At 44.8% G+C, this 23,713-nt stretch overlaps 3 protein-coding genes across 4 annotated transcripts in view; 1 reads left to right on the top strand and 2 right to left on the bottom strand.

Moving 5' to 3' along the window:
• Positions 1 to 23,713, top strand: part of MED12L (mediator complex subunit 12L) — a 153,978-nt gene that overhangs the window by 88,035 nt on the left and 42,230 nt on the right. For both annotated transcript variants that reach the window (XM_050902187.1, XM_050902186.1), the window contains 5 exons: positions 19,732 to 19,879; positions 20,473 to 20,591; positions 21,763 to 21,906; positions 22,458 to 22,621; positions 23,093 to 23,224. In XM_050902187.1, coding sequence (XP_050758144.1) covers positions 19,732 to 19,879; positions 20,473 to 20,591; positions 21,763 to 21,906; positions 22,458 to 22,621; positions 23,093 to 23,224 — 707 coding nt within the window. The remainder of the gene's footprint in view (positions 1 to 19,731; positions 19,880 to 20,472; positions 20,592 to 21,762; positions 21,907 to 22,457; positions 22,622 to 23,092; positions 23,225 to 23,713) is intronic.
• On the bottom strand, positions 11,222 to 12,253 carry P2RY13 (purinergic receptor P2Y13). Its single transcript, XM_050902610.1, has one exon. It carries the CDS (start codon positions 12,251 to 12,253, stop codon positions 11,222 to 11,224), a length of 1,032 nt encoding a protein of 343 aa, XP_050758567.1.
• On the bottom strand, positions 15,628 to 18,720 carry P2RY12 (purinergic receptor P2Y12). Its single transcript, XM_050902206.1, is given in 3 exon segments — positions 15,628 to 16,672; positions 18,112 to 18,258; positions 18,593 to 18,720. Coding segments are annotated over 3 exon segments (1,320 nt in total).

The raw sequence follows: 23,713 nt of genomic DNA, 5'->3' as shown, positions 1-23,713 counted from the left end.
GTCACTTTGATATGTCACTGACATTTTCCCGAGGAGAAACAAGAAGTAGTGGTTATTGTAGTGTCTCATGTGAGGTTCAGTGTTGGTCAGATGTGGAAACATACTTCTGATAATTGAGGGTGCGATTTATTTATTTATTTGTTTGTTTGTTTTAAGACGGTATGGTAATTTTTTATGTTGGGAAGGGTTAAGACCACTGAAATGTAGGAATTAATATCGCTGACTTCCTCTAGTGCTTTCTTGGCGGCACTTGGGTTAGTGTCTCTTGCATCCTGGTTTCGCACGGAGCCCTGATAGCTGACAGCAGCGTGGTGGATCTGTAGCTCTTGGTTTATGTCAGGTGCATTTTCACTTAGTTCCAAACTTTTAATAAATATTGCACACTTCAAGTTTAATGCTACAGTCTTACTGCAGATGTTTTGGCTGGCTTTTCCTAGCGCTCACTTGGTCAAAGAGGAGGTCTTTCTGAACTTTGCTGTGCGAAGGTGAGCAAGGGACTTGTCATAAAAAGAGGAGAAGGAGCTTCCCCCTTCAGTTGTTCCTGGATGTATCTCATCTAGGGCTACGTGCAGCGAGTGGAGTAGGCTTCCCGGGTGAGAAGGAGCATCTAGCCTCCGAAGGGCTGCTTCAGTGTCAGACAAACTCCGGACTGTGACTTGCTGCCTCCCTCCCAGTGCTTGTGCCTTGTCTGGCCGCCCTGCCCGGGTGTCTTCCCGGCTCAGCCGTGCTCCCAGGATCTGCGTGGCCAGGTGGCTCCCGACGCCCCAGCGCCCCGGGAGCTCTGGTGCTCCAGCACCCGGCACGGGTGCGTGCTAGCGCACGACGGGCTGTGGGGTGCAGGTGCTGGGTGAGCTGGTCTCCCCGCTCCCTCCCTGCCCCGGGGGGGGCCTGGCAGGTAGGGAGGGAGCTGAGGGTGAGACAGCAGGGCTGAGCTGGGAAAGGCAACCCTCTGCGGGGAGGGAGGGAGGGAGGAGGAACCGCCGGTTGGTGCTGCTGAAAATTTGCTTCTTTTTTCTCACACACCCCTAATGCAAGCAGATGCTTTCTGTTTCTGAGGTCCCTGCACAGCCTTCGGCCTCGCTCCCCTCCTCTGCTCCCCTGCTCTCCTCTCCCTCCTGCAAGAGCTGACCCACGTCCTCCACGCCAGAGGGTGGTCCCCAGGCGCTGCCAGCTTCCCCTCCCTGTAGAGTGGGGAGGGAGGAGAAGGTCTGGCTGGTGCCCGAGAGCTGGCTGCCTACCCAAAGAGTAAGGTGCCCGCCAGAGTGGGCTCATAACCGTAGAAATGCTGGCGGCTTTCATGTGATCCGGGGCCTGTACTTCTGGGAGTGAATCAGTGACATCAGCTGAATGCTTGCCTCAGTTTCCTGGTTTCCCTTTTTAAAAGAAGATTGCAGAATCTTCTTTAAAAAGATGGAAAAAAGTGTGAAACTCCACCAGAGTTTCCAGACCAAGCATACATAATGAGAAGGCAGATGTCTACAGTCCCTATAATGCACAAATGGCAAGTCATTTTTCAACATACAAAAACTTTAATCGCACTGCTACTTTCAGTTCTTCGTAACTAAGAATAACCTTTTCAATCTAAAATACTCCTTAAATGACACGGGTTTTTGAACGCGCCTTATATATTTCCCAAACTTTGAGACTAATCAGACATATAGTTTGTAAGTTGCTTGTTCAGAGTTATGTGGTTTTTCCAGTGAACCTGACAAGTTTTAACATGATCTGAGTGAAGTATGAAGGAAGAGAACCTTTATTCTGTATAATATAATTAAGAGAATTCAAGCATGCTTTCCTTTACCGAAGGAGGTGAAAAGGAATACAGTACAAACCTTTTATACAAAATTCAGACATTATAGTTACTGAACCTTACTTGGTATGAATTAAGCTCTGTCAGGAAGTAAGTTATTGAAACCATGAACCCTCCTCCACTTCGATTCATATCTTAGAAGGAACGACTAGTAGAAAACTATTTTTTTGCCATTGGGAAAAAATAATGAGTAACATTTAATGAATGAATAAAAGGTTAGTAAAGTCGTGCTATTTTGAGAACTTTTCACACTTTTAATTGATCTGATATTCAGTTTATGGTTCCAAGTCTGGTTTTCAGCAACTGTATCTTAATTCCTGTTTTCTTTTTGCTTGAGGGTGATTAAGAGCAAGAAGATTCACAGAACAACTTATCAAACGCCTTTCAGATGGTCAAAGATCACTTACCTGTCACCATTGTCGCCTTCTGCTTGTCTCTGAGCTGCATCTCGAAAGTGCCTTAGACTCCTCCAGAATGCATCTTGAAACTACAGTAGGCATGAGCGTATTTCTTGCGATAAGGTAGTTAAATAAACCATATCTGGAAGTAAGCTTTTTTGCTTCCGATGGCTTTTTTTTTGCGATACCTGATCGGAGAGTCAGAATTCCCCTGGCCAGGAGCAACTGGAGCAACTGGCTTTCTCATTCCTGGGAATGACTCACATGCCAGGGTAGGTGAGCGGCGTGCTCCCGCTCACTTCCTGGCTCCGGAGCAGCTCGGGCGCCCAGGACGCAGACAGTGATTCACCTGAGAGGTGGGTTAGTGCCTGTGAAAGGCAGCAGCCTTCGTGCAGGGAGACGCTGCAGTCTGAAGTCGTGTTTTACAGCAACCGGTGCAACTGTGCCTGTGCCTTTTGGTTAATACAGTTTTGTCTGCAGGGTGAATGCGAATTTAGTGTGATACTGAAAAATCTTGTGCTGGATAGATGCAAATATCTGCTAATCAAGATTATCATGTCAATTATTAATTTGACTATATTTAGACATCTTTAATGTTGTGCTTTGAACAGACCCTCTCTTCTAAATAGCGTGTAGGATGAAAGCAAAATGTTAGGTCTGTAACTAAATATTTCAGCTAAAATGACTAGACTGTCTGTTTACTACATACTTTTTGCTGTCGTGGTGTTCTTTAAGACCCTGACTGTGAGCCCACCAACTCTTGCAGTCCTGCTGTCAGTGGTCCTGGGTGTACACACAGTTAGAGTAAGATAATTTAGGGCCTTAAGAGCATTGAAATAATCATGGCAGTACTAATATTGGGAATAAATTTTGCTTCATGTCAGTAGAGGATGAAGTGGTTAATTTCCCATTTCTGCCGCCTTCTTAAAAAGAAAGCAAATATATTATCTCCCTCATTAAATCTTCAGGAGAAAAGAAAAAATAATGCTACGAGAGCAATAGCTGCCAAGTCACTTTTCTCGGACTGCTCTGTCTGTTCTGCCTGGACTTCTCCATACACATTTTTTTCTTTTTTCCTCAAAGATCTGAGGGACTCAATCCCCAGCCCCCCTCTTCTGAGACTGGATAGCCTTCTGCATAGGTGCCCTTGACAGCTGCGTGGAGCCCTGTGAGGAGCTGGAGCAGGACCTACGAGCTGCCTGCCCGTGGTGGTGAACAGCTTCCTCTGGCCGCGTCTCCAGGGGGCCCTGTGCTAATTTCCCCATTTGTGCTAGTGGGCAGACTGTAAAATTCCCACTTGCCTCAGGACCTCTGCCTTGAATCAGGTACAGTCCCTGATCGTAGGAGACTTCTGACACGGCTCATCTTTGAAGGCCAGCTTTTGCAAGGCAAAACAGATAATGCAAATGAAGCCAGCAGGAACACGTGTTATGCTTCTGTCATGTTTTCAGCTTTATTACTACAAGCTGCCAAACTGATCTCAGGAGCTGGATATCCTGACATTAAGTGATGGTCCCTGTTGCATGCACATGCTGGAGTGCACACATCGCATCACGCGAGGATGGAGAAGGCTTTTTCTGCAGTTAGGGAGAGGAGACTTGACGAAGTCTCTGCCTCTCTCAGACCTTGCACATGGCTACATAGGGCAGCATGTGCCAGCCGCCATTTCACCTTCTTTCAGCTGTCCCTTGTGCTCCAGTGTTGAGCAACTGCTTGTGTTTTGTTCCCCTCCCAACTGCTTGTCCTGTTTCTAGACTGATGGTGCCTTCTGTTTTTCCTTCCAATCTTTGCTTCACCTCCTCAGTAGCTTTCAGTCATTTTCTACCCTAACGTTACTTGTGGTGATCCAGTTCTCTGTTCTGAGTGGAGCCTGTGTAAGACAGGAGTATGTGCCTGACTGATGGTCTTGTAGGCTGCTCCTTCGAGCTGAGAAGTTATCCCGTGGAGAGGGCAGTGAGAGCCACCCTGGGATACGGTGGTAAGTGCTGTCATCAGTTAGCGCAGCTCAGGTACGGTACAGCTCACTGCATAGCCACACAACAGCTTGATTTCTCAGCATTAAATCTCTTTTAAGGTGTTTCTCTCCTATCGCTGTAAATCACAGTCTTTGCTCTCCGTTAAGTGGAGACCTCATTCTTGCTCCGGGGAGCGTACAAGGCTGTTTGTCTTGCCCTTTCTCCTGTGGCTGTGCGGTAGCTGGGAGGCTCCAGAGCCATGAGAATGTCTGCGCTCTGGATGGGCCTTGTACTGTTAGCTCTTTGGTTGACTTTCAGCATGATCTGGTTTACCTGAGGACAGGGTGCTGTGCAAATTCTGTGCTGATTTTGGGGTTGGCCTCATCTCCTTCCTTTTGAGAATTTGGGGGATTTCATTTAAATCTCTTTGTTTCTTTGCCCTTTTGGGGATTCCTCAGATCTCTTCCCCAATACCAGATCTTTGATGCTGGAGTCAGACCTGTTTATACTCAGCTTTGCCTCTTAGCACCGCTTTTTCACTACTGTAGTCTCTTCTCCAGTTATCACTGGTAAAACAACCATTGTCCAAAGGGTCTGTTCTTTGGCTTTGTTGCAACTTAGACCTGTCAGTACTTGTGTTAGAGCTCTGTGACTTTAAGCTCTGACAAGGTGACTGCTTCTTGGTCTTTCCCGCGGTGGTTTTCTGTCTGTATCTTGTGGAGCCTGATTGTGCAGAGGACTCCTGTACTAGGTGTAGATGAGTAGCGTCGTGGTCTGTGACTGCTGTTCTGCGCATGGATTATCTTCACCGCATGGATTATCTTCACCACATGTCTCAGGCCAATTTCCCATTTGATGCCCGTCGGTTCACCTCTCAGATACTGCATCCTTTCAAAGAGCCGCTTGGAGATCAGGCTAGCTTGTAAGTGACTTGCTGCCAGCAGGCACGTGGGCCCTGGAGATGAGTGATGTGAGCAGGGCTCGCAGTCCTGGTGCTGTCAAGCTGTGTCCTGTCTCTGGATGTCTCTTCACGGGGGAGAGTTGTGTGAAGACAGGTTCTCGTGCTGGCTTCTTGAAAATTGGCTGGGATTAGACTCTTCAAAATTCCATCTTTCAGAAACCTGGCTCTCAAGAGCGATGTCTGAACACTCATCCAGATGTGACGGTGGACACCCACTTGTTGGAGGCCACATAGGTGGTCCTTCAGGTTTCCTGAAGAGAAGCCCTCTGTTTCACATTTCTGGGTAAACATTGCAGAAGTTGCAGGAGAAGTCAACCTCTCTCTTCCATTGAGATATCTTGTAATAGATGGTCCTTCTCTGGGATGTTTGGACAGCCCAAAATTCCAGTGTCAGAGGTCCTTAGAGGAGCAGAGACTTCACAGCTTGGGCACTGAACAAAGCAATCATGCTGTGTTCGTCTTGCTTCCAGTGTTTCTGTGCACAGGCTGCCTGACAGCATGCCCCTCAGCTGGGAACAGCAGACCCCTGGGACCAGCGACTTGGGAACCTGGAAGTCTGAGTGCCGTGGCTGAGGGCTGGAAGCAGATTTGCAGATAGGTCATAAAAAGCAGTTTTAGTGCTTAAATCTGAAAGTTACGTGCTTGACTTGTGTTTTGCACAAGACCATGCGCTCCCAAGCTGGGTGCTGTACTGTGTCCCTGGTGCAGGGCACGGTTCCGACCCTGGGGTGGTGCTGGCAGATGTGTCCGCTCCTCTGGTCTCAGTCCTGCGGGCTTCAGTCAAGACATGGCACGATGGTGCGTTATGGTTTGATGTGCGCTGTTGTTCTTCAGGCACTTCTAATGCTGCTGTTGTCTGAGGCTGAGGTCTAAGAAATGGTGCTGCAGGACATGTCGTGGGGAAGAAGGGAAGAAATTAGAAAACTGAAATGTTTAAAAAATACAATTTAATTTCTTACAGCGACCCAAGTGTTTAATAGTTGGTACTCTGTGAATGGAGTACACACACCAAAGTTTGTGTGTTAACAGTGGTCAGATAATAAATAGATTCATAAAATCTACATGAGAATGGGGTTGGTTTGTTTGTTTTTTGAATGTGGTGCAATGGCATGAGAACTTTTCTTTAAAATCTCTGTATTTTGGTGTATTGGTAAAACTTAATGGGTTAGAAACCACTGTCATAGCATCCCCTAGCAGGCTTTCAACTCAGACATGTTGTTTGGCTGTTCTCAGGCTGGAGCAAGTCAGGACTAGCCGGCACATGAATAGGAAATGCTGTGGAGCTTGTCGTAAAAACAGCGCAAAAGAAATGTGAAGCTCTAATGTAAAGAAAAGCTGAAAGCTAACCTATAACTTTACTATTGTTCACATTATTTAAAGGTTGGATGTCCCTTTTTGTATTCTGGTGATTAGAGAGCAATTCTCAGATTTCATAAGAGCCTGAACAACGTTATTACAACAATTATTGCGTTGCTTCATTCTAAAACTCCTTTACTATCATATTTAGCAATATGAACTACAGGGTTATTTTTAAAGCAGATTAGCCACCTGGCTAATATGAGACTGGCTTTTTCTTTTTAAACATAGAAAAGTGGTAGCAAGATCAGAGCTTGCAACACTGGGAGGATTCCTCCAGCATTATACCTTCAGATGTGCAAGATGGAGGTGCTTTTGTCAGTGGAAGTGTCTTGGAAGAGTTTGACGCTTCCCCTTTCCTTAGGTGGTTTACTTCAATCACTGTTTTGATGGCTGTCACTAAATGGGAAAGAGGGAGGCAAGGAGCTAGTTAAGAACTGACTTTTAGAAAGCTCATTTCTTTTTTTCCTCTATCCTCGAGTTCCTCGCGTTATGTTGATAAGTAACCTGAAGTTACACACCTTGGCTGGCTGATCCTGTCTATAGACTCAGGTTTTTTCTAGTGTCTTTAGTTTTCACATGCGACCTGCTGGCTCTGTGCGTGTTTGTGTCGTTGTATGGGTAATATCTTGGTTGCTTGACTTGGCTTCCCAGCTCTTGTTCATGATGCAAATTGTTGTTTTGCATTTCTAATTAATTGAAGTACTGCTGTATGTTATGAGAGTTTTCTCAGTACTCAGAGTTGTAGGAGCCTTGATGGAAGGAGGTGTATCGCTGTGCTGGAGAGTTGAGACATGTATGAAGTGCAGAATTTGTCTTTGGGCATTCAGCAATTAACTTGCTGTCCCTCTGAGGAGACGCAGTCCGATACAAAATCTGGAAGGCTAGATGGTGCATGTATTAGGCAAAGGTATAATATATTTCCTTCTTCTGAAATGCAAGTAAAATAAAAAATAAAAAGAAATGTATGTAAGCCTTTTTGTACCAAAACAAGATTGATTTCATACAAAACTCGACTGCCTAGTGCCCTGTAGTTCCCCTTTTGGGAACCCAACAACCTGTGAAACTGTTCAGAATAAGTGTCAACAGTTTTTGTGTGAATCCTGGACCATAGGAGCCTGGAATAAGGTTCATTTGTCTGAACAAGTCTAAGGCCTGGTGCCAGTTTTCCAGTTTCTAGGTTGTCTGTTGCTTCTAGTCTGGAGTGTAGACAAGCCAAGAAAATGAACATTTGGATGCAGAAAGGAAAAGCCCTGCTGCTGCCTCATGGTGGTGATGGACTGGAGTAAGCACACGTAAGGTGGAAATGTCACATGCGTTTGCTCTGTCTTGTACAAAAGCAAAGGTTTCTCTCAGCAGCTCCTGAGTGTCAGTACCAGCCTTTTCAAGTTAAGCTGGGAGAAAAATCAGACTTGGAAAAATGGTGACTGTTGTATTGAATACGCTGGTAAACTTTACTGAATTACATAATTCCTTGGCTGCACTAAAGAAATCCGGAGAGCCTGGAAGAGCAGCTTTCTATGGCATGCTGCAGGTACTCTCTACCTGTGGTCTAGGCTGATGGCTTCCTCGTCTGTGAGGGAAGTCTGTTCTCGAAACACATCTCCATTTTGGTCAAGTGTAAAATATAAAATGTTGCTCTGGTGGTTTTTTTGAGCCGTAAAAAGCATAGACCTAAACTTTGAGGCATTTTAACTGTTACGATTCTTACTTCCATCTGGAGGCAGGGATCTAAAAACTTGCAGAAAAAAGTGCAAAATCCCAAATGTTAGAATTTAGGGGACTTTTTTCTGTAAGTGGATCAACCAGATGTCCTATCCTTGCAGGCACCTTGCATTTCTCTGCTGCAGAGTTTGGTAACTCTGGCTCCCTTTTACCTACCTAAGAAGCAGCAGCTGAAAAACAGATGATTAAGACTCCTCTGAAACCTTTGGCACACCCCTTATTTAAGGAGCAACTCGGCCCATTTTGTGGTTACACCCACCCTTACATGCAGGCTCTTACTACTTAACTGTGTGTACTGCCAGTATGTGTTTGTGCTCAGCATTAAATGAGCCTTGTATCACAAGGAGTAGAAATGAGAAAATAAAAAAACCTTCCACAGCGGAATGAGTTTTCTGTTCTTCAGCATTTTCGTAGTTTATCGCTGCCATGTTGCTCATTCTATGTTACTGTCTTTCTCTGTAATAGCCACAAAAATGGGCTAGAGTTCCACTTTTAAATCCAGAGCAAGTCTGCGCTGAGAGTCCTGGGGACTTCCGTATTAGCTGTGCTGGTGTGATTGGTTTGGAAGAGGGAGGACCGAGCTGCAAAGTTTCATGCTGAATCCTTCCCTAATATACCCAAAGTTCAGGAACACAGATTTCCATGGGCACCTGCCTGGTGGAAGATTGTAGCTGATTTACAAACCGTCTTCTCCCGATGTTTAGCTCTGGTCACTACGTTAATTGCTGTGCTATGTCAGCTGGCTTAGAGAAACACTTTCAGACTCCTTGTAGGTTTCTTTAAACAGTTGCTAAAGTGGTGACTATTTTAGCAGCTAAGAATTTAATATATTTACTTTTACTAAAGTAGCTGAGTTAATCCTGTTAAACACTGTATGTGTGTGGGGAGAGAGGAATTAATTCCTGAACAGCATTTAATCCTGAGAGGAAGACACTGTTTGAAATAACGTTGATTTATAGGGAAGTTAGTTCAGAACCGACTGGAAGCTGATTGGGGATTAGTTCAGTTTCCAGTTGTAAAAGCGTGTTACAGTTATGGAAAGTATGTAACATGCCTAGTGAAGAAGATAGAGTGAGTAGAAATTCCTAAATGAGACATACATCTACCTGTGTGGCAGAGGCTGGGGAATCCCAAAGGCAGATGTAATTAATGCCCAGTAATCTAAAAACAGCTTTAAAAACATCAGGCTGTATGGAGCAACGTGCGTGACTGTATTAGGCTGCTGTAAATATTTAATTTTTAAAAATAGCAGTCAAGTGGTGATCAAAGCATCTGGCACGTGTGAGAAGGCATAAAGCTAGCAGGAGAGCTTGAGAAGAAGTGAAGTTTGTTAATAAGGGAGGTGACTGTTTTCTCAGCAAGGTGCTGGGGACTCTCACACTTCAGCTCCACAGTGTCACAAAGCAGCAGGAGATGAGGGTCCGGGTATGGGGCGAGGGCAGGAGGGGTGATGGGTGTTACAACAAGCAATAGGGCTGACGGAAGAGAGCAAGGTGTGATGCTTTCCCTGAGGCCCCTTCTGCAATGCCGTGTCACCTGAGCAGCGTGTGATGCAGAGGTAGTCCCCTGGGGTGGCGGGTACGTCGGGGGACAAGTAGCAATAGGAGTGTGTTGTTTGAGAAGCAAGGAAGCATTGCTGAGGGCTAAGGTAAGTTTAACAGTTTTTTAATATACTTTGTAGAGCTGGAGTCAGTAAATGGTTGGTATCTCTTTCATGTCTTAAAATAGTGAAATAAATTCCAGGATTTTGGATGAGAAAGCAGTTTCTCTTTAGGCACAGTCCATTTGGACTTCCCCTGTGGGATAGCTAAGGGAGAGCTCTGCCAGTGGCGCGGTGACCAGGTGGAGAGGGATTTTCTGGACAGGGAGGGTTAGGCAGTGTTGCTTGCTGCCTTCTCTTTGCCCGTTGTTGGGACTGGGAAGGGTGAACGTGCCACCAAGGGGGACGTTTCTGGGTGTTCCCCTCTGGCGAGTGGTAGGGTAGGGCTGAATGCTGCGCGGCTCTGGGGTGCCCTTTGCAGGGGAAGCAGTCGTGGGTCCTCTCCTGGCCCGGACGAGGAGTGTGCTCTGGGGGAACTCGGGGGTATTGCCGACTGCGTGCTCCACCAAAGTCCCTCCTGGGAGCGGAGAGGAAGGATGGTGAAACAGTGTAGGCGGTAGGAAAGTAATTACATGTGTGAGAGAGGTGGGGAGGGACAGGGAGGGACCGTGTCCTCCTTCCCTCTGTCAAGTATGGTTCCTCCTCTTCCCTGCCCTGCGACGTGCCAGCCAAGCTGACACCCAGTGTAAGAATTACTGACATACAAAGTGAACAGCTCTGGGTTTTAATCCCAAATAAAGCTAAATTGTCCTTAGAAGCAGCCATAGCCAGTAAGCTGCTTAAGTGTTAACAAGCAAGTTTTTTTTGTTTGAAGTGGATAGAATTATTCTGTAGACTGTCTTAAGTTACATGAAGGTATTTTAATTCATAGGCTACGGTTTGTCTGTATTCTGTGAGGTGGACAGGATTTAGTGACCAAATCAGAAAAACCTCTGTTCTCATTCGCTTTGCAGAGCTAGCAGAGCAGCGCAAGACTACAAACTGATCATTGTTAGTTTTATGCATCTTCGATGCTATTTTTCTATTCAGACGGGTGTGGTTATGGCTCTGAGGTCGCATGAGTGACTCCGAGGTAATCCAGATCTCTGTGGTGCGAGTGCAGCAGCACTGTGGCGGGGCAGGCACAGCCAAGGCGCGGCTGGGCTTCCACAGCCTTGATTAATAGTGGTGGTGTCAATGAGAGAACGCAGCTCGGGGGGAAGAGCGGTGTTAGATCAGGGCCGGCAGTTTGAGTGACAGCTTTTTGCCTATTAAAGCTAAGCACCAAACATAAATAGGGAAATCCATTGTGCCATTTTTATTAAGTATTAATATTACAGTACAACCACCCTTTCATTTTCTACAGCAGAAGTAAAACAAATTCTTTTTTAACTTCTCTATGAATATGCGGAGACTGTAGAGCATGAAACTGCAGAATCAAGATTCGGTAGCAGACATTGGTGTGTCCAGTTCGGTTTTTGGGTTTGTATGAACCGTTTTCCGAAGTGTCTTTACTCTCCTGCATAACACCTTTTCTACAAATGGTTTGCACAAGAACATGTATATCAGGGGGTCCATGCAGACGTTTGTGGCAGCCAGCCAGAGTGTGCTTTCTTTCGCAACGAAGAGCTGGTTCTGCAGACGGCAGTCCATTCGGGTGGTTGTTTGACTCAGAGTATAGGGAACCCTGCTAAAGTGAAAGGGGGCAAAGCATAAGAAAAACACAGTAAAAATGATGAATACTTTCCCCTTGATCCTTTGTTCGCTTTTGTTGTCCTTCTTCTGTGTTTTTATGTAAGATTCATACACCTTTTTGGCAATAATTATATAAAATAGAAGCATGAGGATGAGAACAGTCCAGAAGACGAACTGACAGATATAATTGACAGCTTCGTGCCATTTGAGTCCAAAGTAATTCTTCAATGAGGCACACTTCTTCACGGATTGGGGCGTTGCTTTCTTGTTCGATAAGATCATGTTAGGCAGAGAGAGGACAAAGAAGAAGAGCCAGACCAGACCCGCAAGGATCTTCGCTGAGGTCAGGTTTTGCACCCAGAACTTCCCAAAAGGTCTCACAATCTTGAGAAATCTGTCAAAAGCGATGAGACCGAGTAGCACTATGCTAATATACATGGTGTCATAAAATACTACGGCTGAGAAGCGACAGACAAAGGCTTTGAGTTGCCATGGTCCCAGGCCAGAGTCTGTCAGGATTTTCAGAGGAAGCATCAGAGTCATTATAAAATCAGAAACTAAGATATTTTTCAGGTAGATGATGAAAGTTGATGTACTTGGAATATGGAAGAAAGCCCAAAAAGCCAGGCTGTTCAGTACAAGTCCCAGAAGGAAGACGAGTGTATACAGTACTGGGAAGACCACGTGGGTGACTGTGGTGTCTCGGTGGCACGGTGCGGAGGAGGGTGCTCCACTGGAGTTACTGCCAATACTCGCGTTTGCAAAGTCTCCCATTGTTCGAAATAGACTTGGGTGAAGAGGAGAGAGAAAACATATAACAGTCTGTATTTAAAATTACATGTTCCTTACAGTGACTGGCGGGTTTACACAAACAAACACGAAACCTGAACGTGCCTTAAATAGACCGACCGATTTCTCTTCTAGTTCATAGAAAATCTAAATCTTTGCCTAAGTTTAAGTTGTTCACAAACTAATGTCTAATGAAAAGTTAAAATGGTATCTATTCATTATGGAGGCCTAAGATAATACAATAGCAAGGTATAACAGCAGATTGCCTAGAGCACCATTTGTCTTTACATGGAAATGTATTTTAACATTGAATAGAAATTTTACAGTTGTGGCCCAAAAGCAGGGTGCTTCTGGGGAAGCAACTTCTGGTGTTTCTTACCAAGGGCACACCAGTTTTCCTTTCTCAGCACAGATTTAAATAACATTTTCAAGATAAGATGCACACTGCTGGTTATCAGCCTCTTACACCTGAAAGCCAGATGACCGACTGCCCCATCACACCACGTGAACGCTCCGATCGTGCAAGTACCTGAGCAAACCTGGCAGCAACTGTTTCAGAGAGGGGTCTTTGGCTATCTCCAGTTCATCTGCTGTTCCTCTGCTGACAGAAGCCTTGAGCAAAGTACTAAGAATGGGGAAATGTGTAGAAAGATGAGACTTTTTCTGTTGGTGTGGTGTGTTGTTTCCTTCCTCATTTTCATGTATCACCCGAGTTAGTTAATCATGTTTGCAGTTGCTTTTCTCTTTTCCTTTTGTTCTCTGTCGGAAAGTATACTACCTTCTCCTATACTAATAAAGAGAAAAATGACCATATCCATCAAGACAGGCACATTTTCTGGCTTTTTGTTTGTGTGGGGCAGACCTGATGGCACCTACACTGTGCCATTACGATTTGGCTCCTTTAGAGACGTGGGATGAACGAGCGCAGAGTGTTTCCTGACAGTTTTTCAGGATGATCCTCAAATGTAGCTTAGAGTTCTTGTTTGTGTGTGTGAATTCCCCTGTTCTGCACAGCACTAGTTGTCGTCAAATGCGTGACCAGAAAGTCTACTCAGAGCCACCCTTACAATGGGTTACTCGGCTACAAAATCATGTGCACCGGCATATTCAGAAACTGTACCCTCCCTCTGTAGCCTGTTAATATGGACACATGAACCTGAGCTTGACTTTTGGTCTCCAGAATGGGATTTCTGGTTTATTTTGGCGTCAGTGTAGCCAGGTGATACAGCGTGCTGGTTACAGGCACTTTCTGGTTCTGGCAGAAGCTGCTGCTGCTGCATGGTATGCTTGGTGTTTATTATGTGTTTAGTATGTATAATATTGGAATCTAGTGCGTTTTTCTGTAAACAGAACTTTTTGTATGAGTTTAACTGAGTCATGTGATTTGTCTTGTATTTTCCTGTCAACTGATGCGACTTGGGGTTCTGGCTCCTTGCTTGCTGCCGTGTGGGAAGTGGCTCACGTTCAAGCCATGCCTTTGTGGGCAGACATGGATTGCTTTTTGAGGTTCTCAGGCTGCAGCTGTATTGACAGTAAGTTTGTGCATTAGTATCTACATTTTGGCTAATGTAGGTGTGCATGCTGATGTCGGTGTTAAGTGGCTGGCAGAGAGCAAAGAGCCTTGAGGATGACTGGGATGAAGGTCACCCTCGCCATTGTCATCAGCGTGACGTGTCCCTAGCTGCCTGACCCGACTTCTGTCCATTCATCAAGGACTATATAAAGCTGAGACGGTCCATTGCAATACCCCAGGACTGATGTCTGAGGCAGCATCTTCCACGTTTTCTTCCAAACTGACCTCTTGACGCTGTTCCCAACTGTAAGAGGCAGGTACTAAGTGCCTCCGCGTATCCTGTCAGTGACTGCCGTATGGTACGCAGATAGCTGCAGTATCTGTTGTCTGAACAGCTCATCTGATCAGGACAGCAGCTGCCAGATAGTTGCCACTCTCTCTCCATGTGCAGGTACAAAAAACGTGGGGAATGAGTGTTGGGTGGAAGTGGGGCATCTCGGGCTTCCCTTCTGGGCATCAGCTGGAGCTGATCAGTCCTGGGCCCCGTGGGGCCGGTTGTGGAGAGCGTGCTCTGGAGTGACCGGCAGCGCTGGTGCCGGGGAAATAATGGTGCCCTGTTTTCTGCAGTGTAACCCACTTACTGATTATAGTCAGCGTTGGTGCATATACCAGCATAAGCAGTGCACGAAACACTTTGGAAAATATTTAATTCATCCAGGCAGGTTATGAGAGATGCATAAACTCTAAGGCTGAGTGCTAAAGTAAGTGAACTGTCTTTTAACTTTTTAGGAAATGGGATATCAGTCGTAAAAACACCCGGTGCCCTGCCAGGCACAGATAAGTACCAGAGAAGGGTAGACAGGCAATGGCTTTTGGCAGGACTGAGCTCTTGCATGATGGTGAAACCTATTTCTGAATTGGAGCTGTTTTGCAGTGATGATAAATGAACCATAATTTATTACAATACCCTAGGATCTTTTTCATGTCTAGTTGTTATGTACCTGAAAATACTTCCCTGTTTTTTTCAACTTTTCCAAATGGAAAAGGGGAAGTGGTTAAATTTTTTGTATGGTGCAAAAAAGCTGCCCTTAATAATCAGTAAAGATTTTACCATGAGTCTTTCTTTCCCTACGATCTAAGTATTCTGTAAATTCAGTCTGTGTATATTTTCTAATACAATATATTGGTCTCTATAAAAGTGTACATTTTTGTTTATTCATATCATAAGGTAAAATATTTGAAAATTTAACTCACATCAAGATAAGCCTGATTATGAAATAATTTCCTCTGAGATTAATTATTGGTCAATGGATTAAGAATTGCAAGCATGTAATGAGATTAGCAAAATGTTATTCTATTACCAAAGATCTGCACAGATAAATAGCTTATCCACATATGTCCTATATTTCTGTTTGTCTGCCAGTTGCGTGTAAGGTGACAACTCCCCGTATTTAAAAATCACATTTGCTGTGGATTTTATTTGCATTTCCCAGATCTTGTGTCATCATGGACTTTTATTCTGGCCCAAGTTAAGCTATTTCTGCAAAATCTTTGCAGTTCATAATCTCATCTGTAGCATTTCATGACTCTCTTTTAATTTTTCCCTTACAGCTGCAACCAAACTTCTTCCTAGCAGTTCTGACAAGCATGGAGGTTGTGATCAGGCGGTGCTCTTGTTTTATTCAAGCTTTCTAGTTTCACCATTTTTGCAACTAGTGATGTTGGTTCCAGGGTGCTTGTGCTTCATCTGTAGGACAATTTCTAAAGCAGTTGGTGAAGGATTTGTGCTGCTTCCTCCCACCAATAAACGTATGTGGCCAAGAAGGGGTATGGGTAGTTCTTAGCACTAGAGCGGTGTCTCATCTGTGTCATCTCCTTCGTTCTGCTCCTTCATCCGTGCTCGGAGTTCTGATGATGCTATGTGCGTGCACAGCATGTCTAGCAAGGACTTTCTAAACGATTTGCAAAGGAAAAAGTATATGAATGGATCTAGGCAAGCATTTAGCGATGTCAGCCACAGCGTGCTCTCTTTCAAGTAGAACAAGGTGTTCTGAGCAGAGCATTCAAAAACGTCTCTTGTTTGGCTCAATGTGTAGGGGATTCTAGTAAAGTGGAATGGCACAAAACAAATAAAGAACACTGCGATGATGATGAAAACCTTCAGATTTACAGTCTTTTTGGATGCCTTTCCTGTGCATCTTGTCCTTTTATAGGATTTGTACAGTTCTTTACTTATGAGTATGTAGCATACAACTATGACTGCTAAATTAACCCAGAAGATAAGTTGACAAATATAGTTTACGATTTCATGCCAGACTAAGCCAAACTCAGATTTCAAGAGAGCGCACTTTTTTACATTCTTAGGCGTTTTCTTCTTGTTCGTTAGAATCATGTTGGGTAATGAAAGAGCAAACATGGATATCCAAATTGCTGTGGACAGGATCTTGGTACCTAAAAGGCTCCTTGGTGTTGATGTTCTGAATGGCGAAGTGGCTTTCTGATAGCGATCGATAGTTATTAGACCGAGAAACAAAATGCTGATGTACATGGTGAAGTAAAATACAACCTGGGTCACCTGGCACACAAATCCTCTCAGTACCCATGATACCAACTTTGCATCGCTAAGGATTTTAAATGGAAAAGTCAAGATCATGAGCAAGTCAGAAATGACGGTGTTCTTGAGGAAGATGATGAAATTGGATTTACTGGATATTTTAAAAAAGACCCACATTGCTAGGCCATTCATGGTGATACCCACCAGGAACAGAACTGTATAAAGCAAAGGAAAAATGACTTGACTGATTTTGTTATCGCTGGTGCAGTTGCTGTAATTTCTAGAGTAGCTGAAGTTGGTTGTGGCTTTCATTTGTGCTTCGTCTTTTCCCCCCTCCCTGTAAAAACAGAAAAGAAAAAATAAAATTGTGAGTTATATCTGTCACAAGACTTCAACCTTTTTAGTCTACTTTTAATTTTTGTGTTGGGAACGTTTCTTTGGGGATTTTGACTGCTGTAAGTTGTGTTTCATTTTACTGAGGATGTCGGGTTTCTACAGGAGAAGAGCACTAGATGCAGCCATGTTTGTAAGGTGGCCTGGTTTGATCTTCCGTTACTGAAGTGCTGATGTGAGCTTCCATCCTCACCTCCTGAGCTTCCATCCTCACCTCACCTCCTGAGCTTCCCACACAGCTTCCCCGAGACCCACGCTGCAGGGGTGGTGGGCAAGGGGCCGGCGTGGCGGTGGGCTGCGAGGGCGGCGCGGCCGGCGTCCTGCCTCCAGTTCCCCGGCATGAGTGCGTAGGTGACAGCACAGCTCTCACTGGGTGCAGCGCGGGGCTGGGGGCCCTGACGTGGATCTCCCAGCCCCTGCAGTCCTGCTGCTGGTGTTACGGCCGGGGAGGCCTGAGCTGGGCTGCTGGCCCTGGCCTGGCCGGGCTCGACCCGGCTGCGCCGCCTCGGGCGATGGCCTGGCAGCAGAGAGGAGCTGGTGAGGGCCGCGGCGCGTGGGTCTGCGTGGGGCAGACGGGCTGTGGCAGCATGCTCTGCCGGCGGCGAGGCCGTCATGCCGCATGTGGGCTGGCCGGGCTGCGATTTCACTCGTCTGACACACGTCTGCCCAAACTGCCTCTCTCGTCCCAGGGAGGGGGGAGAAACGTCCCTTTCTGCATCTTCCTTAGTGCGGAAAGGGATAGCATTTAAACTTGTTTTGACTGCAGGTTTAACAGTGCCAGGCTGAAGTAGAAGGAATCAAATGCCCCTTGTTATGGTATGTCTGCTTGGCTGGCCCTCTGCCTCTCCCAGGGGCGTTATTTCAGCCTCGCTTTTGGTTGTCCTTGAAGCTGATCTCTGCCTTCCCCTCCCTGCCCCTGCTCAGACTCCGAGCCAGCTGCTCGCAGGCTGCCGCCATTTCACCCGGGTACTCAAAGGGTGGATGTGGCACCCCACAAAGTCACTGTTTGTTGCTTCCAAGGGGAAGAAAGTGAGAGAGGAGTACCTGCTCTTCAACCCTACATATTAGCACTTGGACAGCTAACGGTGTCTGTTACTTCAGTGGTTACACGTTTGCCGGCAAAGTCTGAAGTTATTTGTAGCTTTATCTATGTAGGTATTCATGTATACCTGTACTTCTAGTTTGATAGTTTATCCTGTCATTTTCCTAAATCACTTGCTTTACCGGTGCTGTGTTGCAAATCAGTTTAAAACTTCACTGACTTGAGCCAACACGCAGGAGTTGCGCAGGAGTTGCAGCCTCCCGTGCTCTGCAGTGGGCGCCTGTGTGAAGTCGCTGCTGAGACCCCTGCGTAGCGCTGCGCCCCGCCGAGCCTGCTCTTACCACGAAACCAAGAGCGCGTCGGCCGACCGGTCATCCACAAACACTGAGCGGCTGGCATCCACGTAACTGGTAACAGGAGCTGGGCTGAAAACCATTGCTCTCAGTCCGAAAACTTTGATCAGATCAGGTCTGATCCGAACTGGTTGCCTGGGAAAGCCAGGCAGGGATGTTGAATCAGTCAGTGTTGCGTTTCAAAAGCAGTAACTTTCAGGTGTGTACTGATGCAACTGTAGAAATTGTTATATTTCTGTATGATCTCTGCCTTTGTAAAATAAGGCACTCAGGGGAGTTGATGCTTTGTCAGCCAATGCCCACACATCCCTGACACCTTCCTTACAGAGCTGCAAAGTTTTATTTCTGTCTGTAAGATAGAAATAAATTGGCTTTTGCTTTGAAGCACGTAACAGATTCAGCTGCGAAGTCTAATCCTAATGAAATAAATATTCCCTAAGCATGCAAAATCAGACACCTTCCCCCCCACCCCAAAATCAAGGAGAAGGTTACCGTAGGGTGCTGTTGAGAAGGGATGAAACGCTTGGGTATTTCCTGTGATGGGAAGCTAGTGTTGCTGACGGAGGGTGGTTCACGGTTCCTCTAGCTCTTCAGCATGTGAGCAGGCAGGAGCGTTCATGTGTAAATCCCGCGGAGGGAGGAGAGGCTGGAGGAGCAGCTGTGCATCCCAGTTCTGAGAGTTAGACCTTCCTCTGGCTTTGAACTGGTTTCTTAGCCAGAGACTGCTGCAAATTCCAGGTGACGCTCTCAGTGCTTCTGCTTTTGTTTCCTCTAGAAGAGAGAGAGAAACAGAATTTTAAAAAATAATTAGAGGTTTACTTCCTGCTTTTGACCTACTAACAGAGTCACTATTTTTAAAAGAGAGCATGTATTTTGTAAGACTGTGCAACTTTTCTGAGTGTAGAGTTGCACTCCCGTCTACTACCTTTTTGCCTTGTGATTCTTTAGTATTATTTTTGTACACAGCCTTGTTTTTTTAAAAACTTTTTAAGTAGTTGAAAGAAGCAGTGATTAGTTAGTTTGGAGAAGGTAAGTATATTACTGAGCAAAATATTTATACCTTATATGACTTGCAGAGCAGTGCTCCAAGTTTTTAAGTTATAAACAGTGCATCAACATTATATGATACATTTTATTAAAAGACTAAATATAACCAGTTACAATTTAAATAAACTATACATATTTCAGTTTCTTTGGCATGTGCAAAATAGAATTGTAGGAGTTGGGCTGCATCTTTTTTTCAATGGACTTGTACATAAGAAGAGAAATGTCACACAGTTTCTAGACATCTGTCTTCTATTTACTAATCTGCTACTGATTATCCATCCAGGGGACAGTTAGGAGGAGCATCCGTATGCATCTGCTGACTCTGTCCTTACAGATACATACAGAATTCATAATATCAGATTACATTTTTTCCCTCTGTATTTTTACCCTACTCTTCAGTGATTTCATTTGGCACTGTTTCCTCCACACTGACAACCACAGGAGATGCTTTTTGTGACAAAGAGTTAGTTATTGTTTATTGCAGTCTGGGCTACTCGGGTCGGGTTTCAGCAGGTGATGACAGAAAAAAGAAAAGGCTTCACTCATATCTGGTCTTTTCAGGATGAATCTTCAAGTCATGAGTGTAACCAGCGCATGATTCTCCTTTACGGCGTCGGTAAGGAGCGTGATGAAGCAAGGCATCAGCTGAAGAAGATTACCAAAGACATCCTCAAAATTCTGAATAAGAAGAGTACTACTGAAATGGGTGGTAAATGCTTTAACGCTGCTGTATGGTAGCCTGTAGCGAAGATCACGGGAGCTGTGAGGTGCTCAGCAAGTTGTCTGGAGCCATGCATGTTGATCACGTAATTTGGCTTTCATCCCCTTCACAGTCACTGGGTGAGGTACTGACCGGCGTCCAGCAGCACAGAGTGCAATCTGCTGGCCTGCCTTACGGCTGCGCCAGGACGGCGAAGGGCCGCTGTGGTTAGAAATCCCTATTTTCCATTATAACAGCTTGGCTGTAAACACCTGCGTTAGGCTCAAGCCTGGAATATGAGATACTGGCCAGCGAGCGATACATATTCCTTACCCTTCTAGTGAAACTGTATGACTGTTTTGCAGTTTTTCTTGGGTGTCACCTTTTTGCATTGGAATAACCTCGAAGTAGCTTTGATATTGTTACATGCTGTGGCATGTATTTGTCCTGAGTATAATGGAAAACTGAGGCAAGTAGGGTTTTATGTAGTCATGAGTAAAGCTTGTTAAGATTTTTATTGTCTTTTGAATCAGTAATAATGCAAAACTACTAGGGCTCCATTAAATATAAAATGACCAAAATAATTTTTTTTATCTGTTAAGTTGGGGATGAAGGGCAAAAAGCCAGGAAGACCAAACAAGAAGCATTTCCAACCCTAGAGACTGTGTTCACAAAACTACAGCAACTGTCCTATTTTGATCAACATCAGGTGACGTCTCAGGTACTTCCCTTGTATAAAATCGTAGCCTTTTACGTTCTGCTGTAGAGATATCAAATAGGAAGCAAATCTAGGTTTTTAGAAGTGTCTTGTATATACCAAGAATTTTCAGTGCACTGCTTCTTCAAAGGCAAGAGAAAAAATGCTACCTTGGTATTCTAAAATACCTGCTTCAGTAGATATTTGGGTGGTTGGTTTGGTTTGTTTGTTTGGGGGTTTTTGTTTGTTTGTTTTGCAAGAAGCTTTCTGGATTATCGTGATTTTTTCATGAAAAATTTGAAATAAATTTTACCTAAATTTCCATTAACGGCATTGTTTAGGGCTCATTGGTTAATTAGTTACTTATTAACAAATCTCTTGCATATGTATAAGATATGTTACTGTGTCTGTGTTGATGAAGGACAGCAAACTCTTCTGTGGTTTTGTGCAGCAAACTGAGTATGTCTCTTTGAGAAGCTGGTGGATAACACAGTTTGTTCTTTTCTGGATATTAGAATTTATAGTCAACCTTTACTGTTAAAAAGCTATATCAGTGGCTGACTGGAGAACAGAAATAATTTGTTTTAAATGATAAGCCTAGTTTTCCTGGTTTATATTAGGACTTGTAACTGCAAATGTATCAGCATAGGATTTCATCACTTTGTCAGGTGTTACTGTTTTTAAGTATTTTTTAATAACCAGAGGCTAACGTAAGAAACAAAGTAAAAGAGGTACACATTTGATACTTAATTTATAAGACATCTTTGGATCTGGTCTTTTGAATGAATTTATTACATGTTTTGTTTGCACGATAACATGTTATTAATTATCTGAAAACCATCAATTAAAAAAATCACAATGCAGTCAGATTAAAAGAAAAATGATTTGCCTCTTCTTTAAAGCAAAATACCCCACAGAATAAAATCAGTATTGTAGATGTTAAGAACAGTTTGACTCTCAGCTGTAAAGCAGCAGAACACCATTTTCTGTGTTGTCAATTTTGAAAATAAAACGGCATTACGACTGACTTGCAGGATAGTAGAGTAATAGATATACTCATGCATGATTTGTTAGTGCTTTTATCTGCAAAATGCTGTCACTTGCTATTACCACTTATAAAATAGGATTTTTGGAGCACTAGTGTATCTGAGAAGCCCTCAGTCACCATATGACTTTTCAACATTTATTTTCGCAGATCTCCAGTAATGTTCTCGAACAGATAACTAGTTTTGCCTCAGGAACATCATATCATCTTCCCTTGGCTCACCATATACAGCTCATCTTTGATCTCATGGAGCCAGCACTGAATATCAATGGACTTATCGACTTTGCAATACAGGTAAACAGAGTTCATTTGGGGGGCGGATTATGTCAGGATAAAGCTGTGATACATTTTTTGTGAAACCAGAAAAAACCCCAAGAACTGGACTGCAGATTCTCCTGATTTGCTGCAATGCGCTTTTACCTGTTTCAGTTTCCTGACATCTGAAACAGTGCTGGATACTTCCCCTTCTGTTTTACTTTGACAATTATGGAAAATCAATAGATGTATTTTATTTTTAAATCTTTCAGAATTAATGAAATTCTGAATTACTTTAGCACAAATTATTTTAGGATGGGCTTCACTGTTTCAGACTGAACCATCATATTACACAGCAAAGTATCTGGGTGCCAGAAATGCCATGTATTTCTGAAGAGCAATTCTGAGGGACTTTTTTATACTTTAACAGTTTATTTTGCTCCCTCTTTCCCTTGTTCTGTAGTGAGTAAGGAATTTCATTTTTGTTTGCCATATAGTTTTTCCTTAATGGTTTTTTTTTTTTTCACCTATTTTACATGTTTAACTTGGAAGTTATTTTCAGTTCATTATTTTTGCATATGCATTTTCAGCTGTTGAACGAGCTGAGCGTAGTGGAGGCAGAGCTGCTGCTGAAGTCGTCCAGCCTGGCTGGAAGCTACACAACGGGGCTGTGCGTCTGCATCGTCGCCGTTCTGCGGCGTTACCATGCCTGCCTCATCCTCAACTCGGAGCAAACCGCACAAGTCTTTGAAGGGTGTGTGGCAGCTACGCTTTTCCAAAAAGTATTTTTGGTGTTCTCTCTTAAGCAAAAAATGCGTTTAGGTTCAGGTAGCAAGACCAACTATCGCACTGCAGTTGGAAGGCTGTAAGTGAGCTCGGGTGCGTGGAGCAGATGGCTCACCTCTGCAGCCTGCTCCCCACTGCTGGGGGCTGGTGGGACCTGCCCGTTTTGTAACCTAGGAAAGGAGGGGAGCTGTGTATCTTGATTTCCTCCCCATTCGCCCATTCCACCCTGGGCTTCCCGAGTGCCTCTGTGTCCTGTCCTCCCTGGGGCCCAGGCAAGCACACAGGTGACACCAAACTTCACGTGGGCCCGGCCAGCCTGTAGACACAAGGTCTATTGTCATGTTGCCCAGCTAATGGCGGGGTTTATATGATATGTGACAATATGAGACACGTTTCTAGGGTGCATTGGAACGAACTCAGAATGGTTTTATTTTTGCAGGTTGTGCGGGGTGGTAAAGCACGTCGTTAATCCCTCAGAGTGTTCCTCCCCAGAAAGGTGTATTTTAGCTTACCTCTATGATCTGTACGTGTCCTGTAGTCACCTGAGAAGCAAGTTTGGAGACCTCTTCAGGTGGGTGGTAATGGGATTTTTCTCACCACTGCCTAGCCTGTAGACTGATGCAGGCTGCTGTGGTTTCAGTTTGGTTTGCTTCCCGTGGAAAATATGCCGTTGCCTTTGCTGCTTTACCTTTACTGATGCAACTTTCTTGCCCGTGCCAGCGTGGCAGCACAGCGTGTGGTCCTGAGCCTGTGAAGTCCTCGCGCTGCGTGGGTACCCGCTGTGGAGGAGCGGAGGCTGAGCCCTCCTTGCAGCGCCGTGGTTAGCTGAGGGGGTTGCTTCAGCAAGCAGCGCTCACGCGCAGCGAGCAGGCGTGCAGGCGTGGAGCGAGGGAAGCGGGGACCGTCAGCGTCAGGTCGGCTGCCGAGGCGGCTGCGCCGCGCAGCATTGGACCCCTCCCCGCACACCTTTGCTTTTGCAGATTGTGAAGTGACTGATTTGGTTCCTATAATGCATCAGCAAATTGGCTGCAATACATACAAAGTTGGGTGGAAAAATAAC

This window comes from Gymnogyps californianus, chromosome 10 (assembly GCF_018139145.2).
Source record: "Gymnogyps californianus isolate 813 chromosome 10, ASM1813914v2, whole genome shotgun sequence".
Taxonomy (NCBI): Eukaryota; Metazoa; Chordata; class Aves; order Accipitriformes; family Cathartidae; genus Gymnogyps; species Gymnogyps californianus.
Note: the sequence above shows the minus strand (reverse complement) of the source record. Positions and strands in the feature narration are given on the sequence as shown.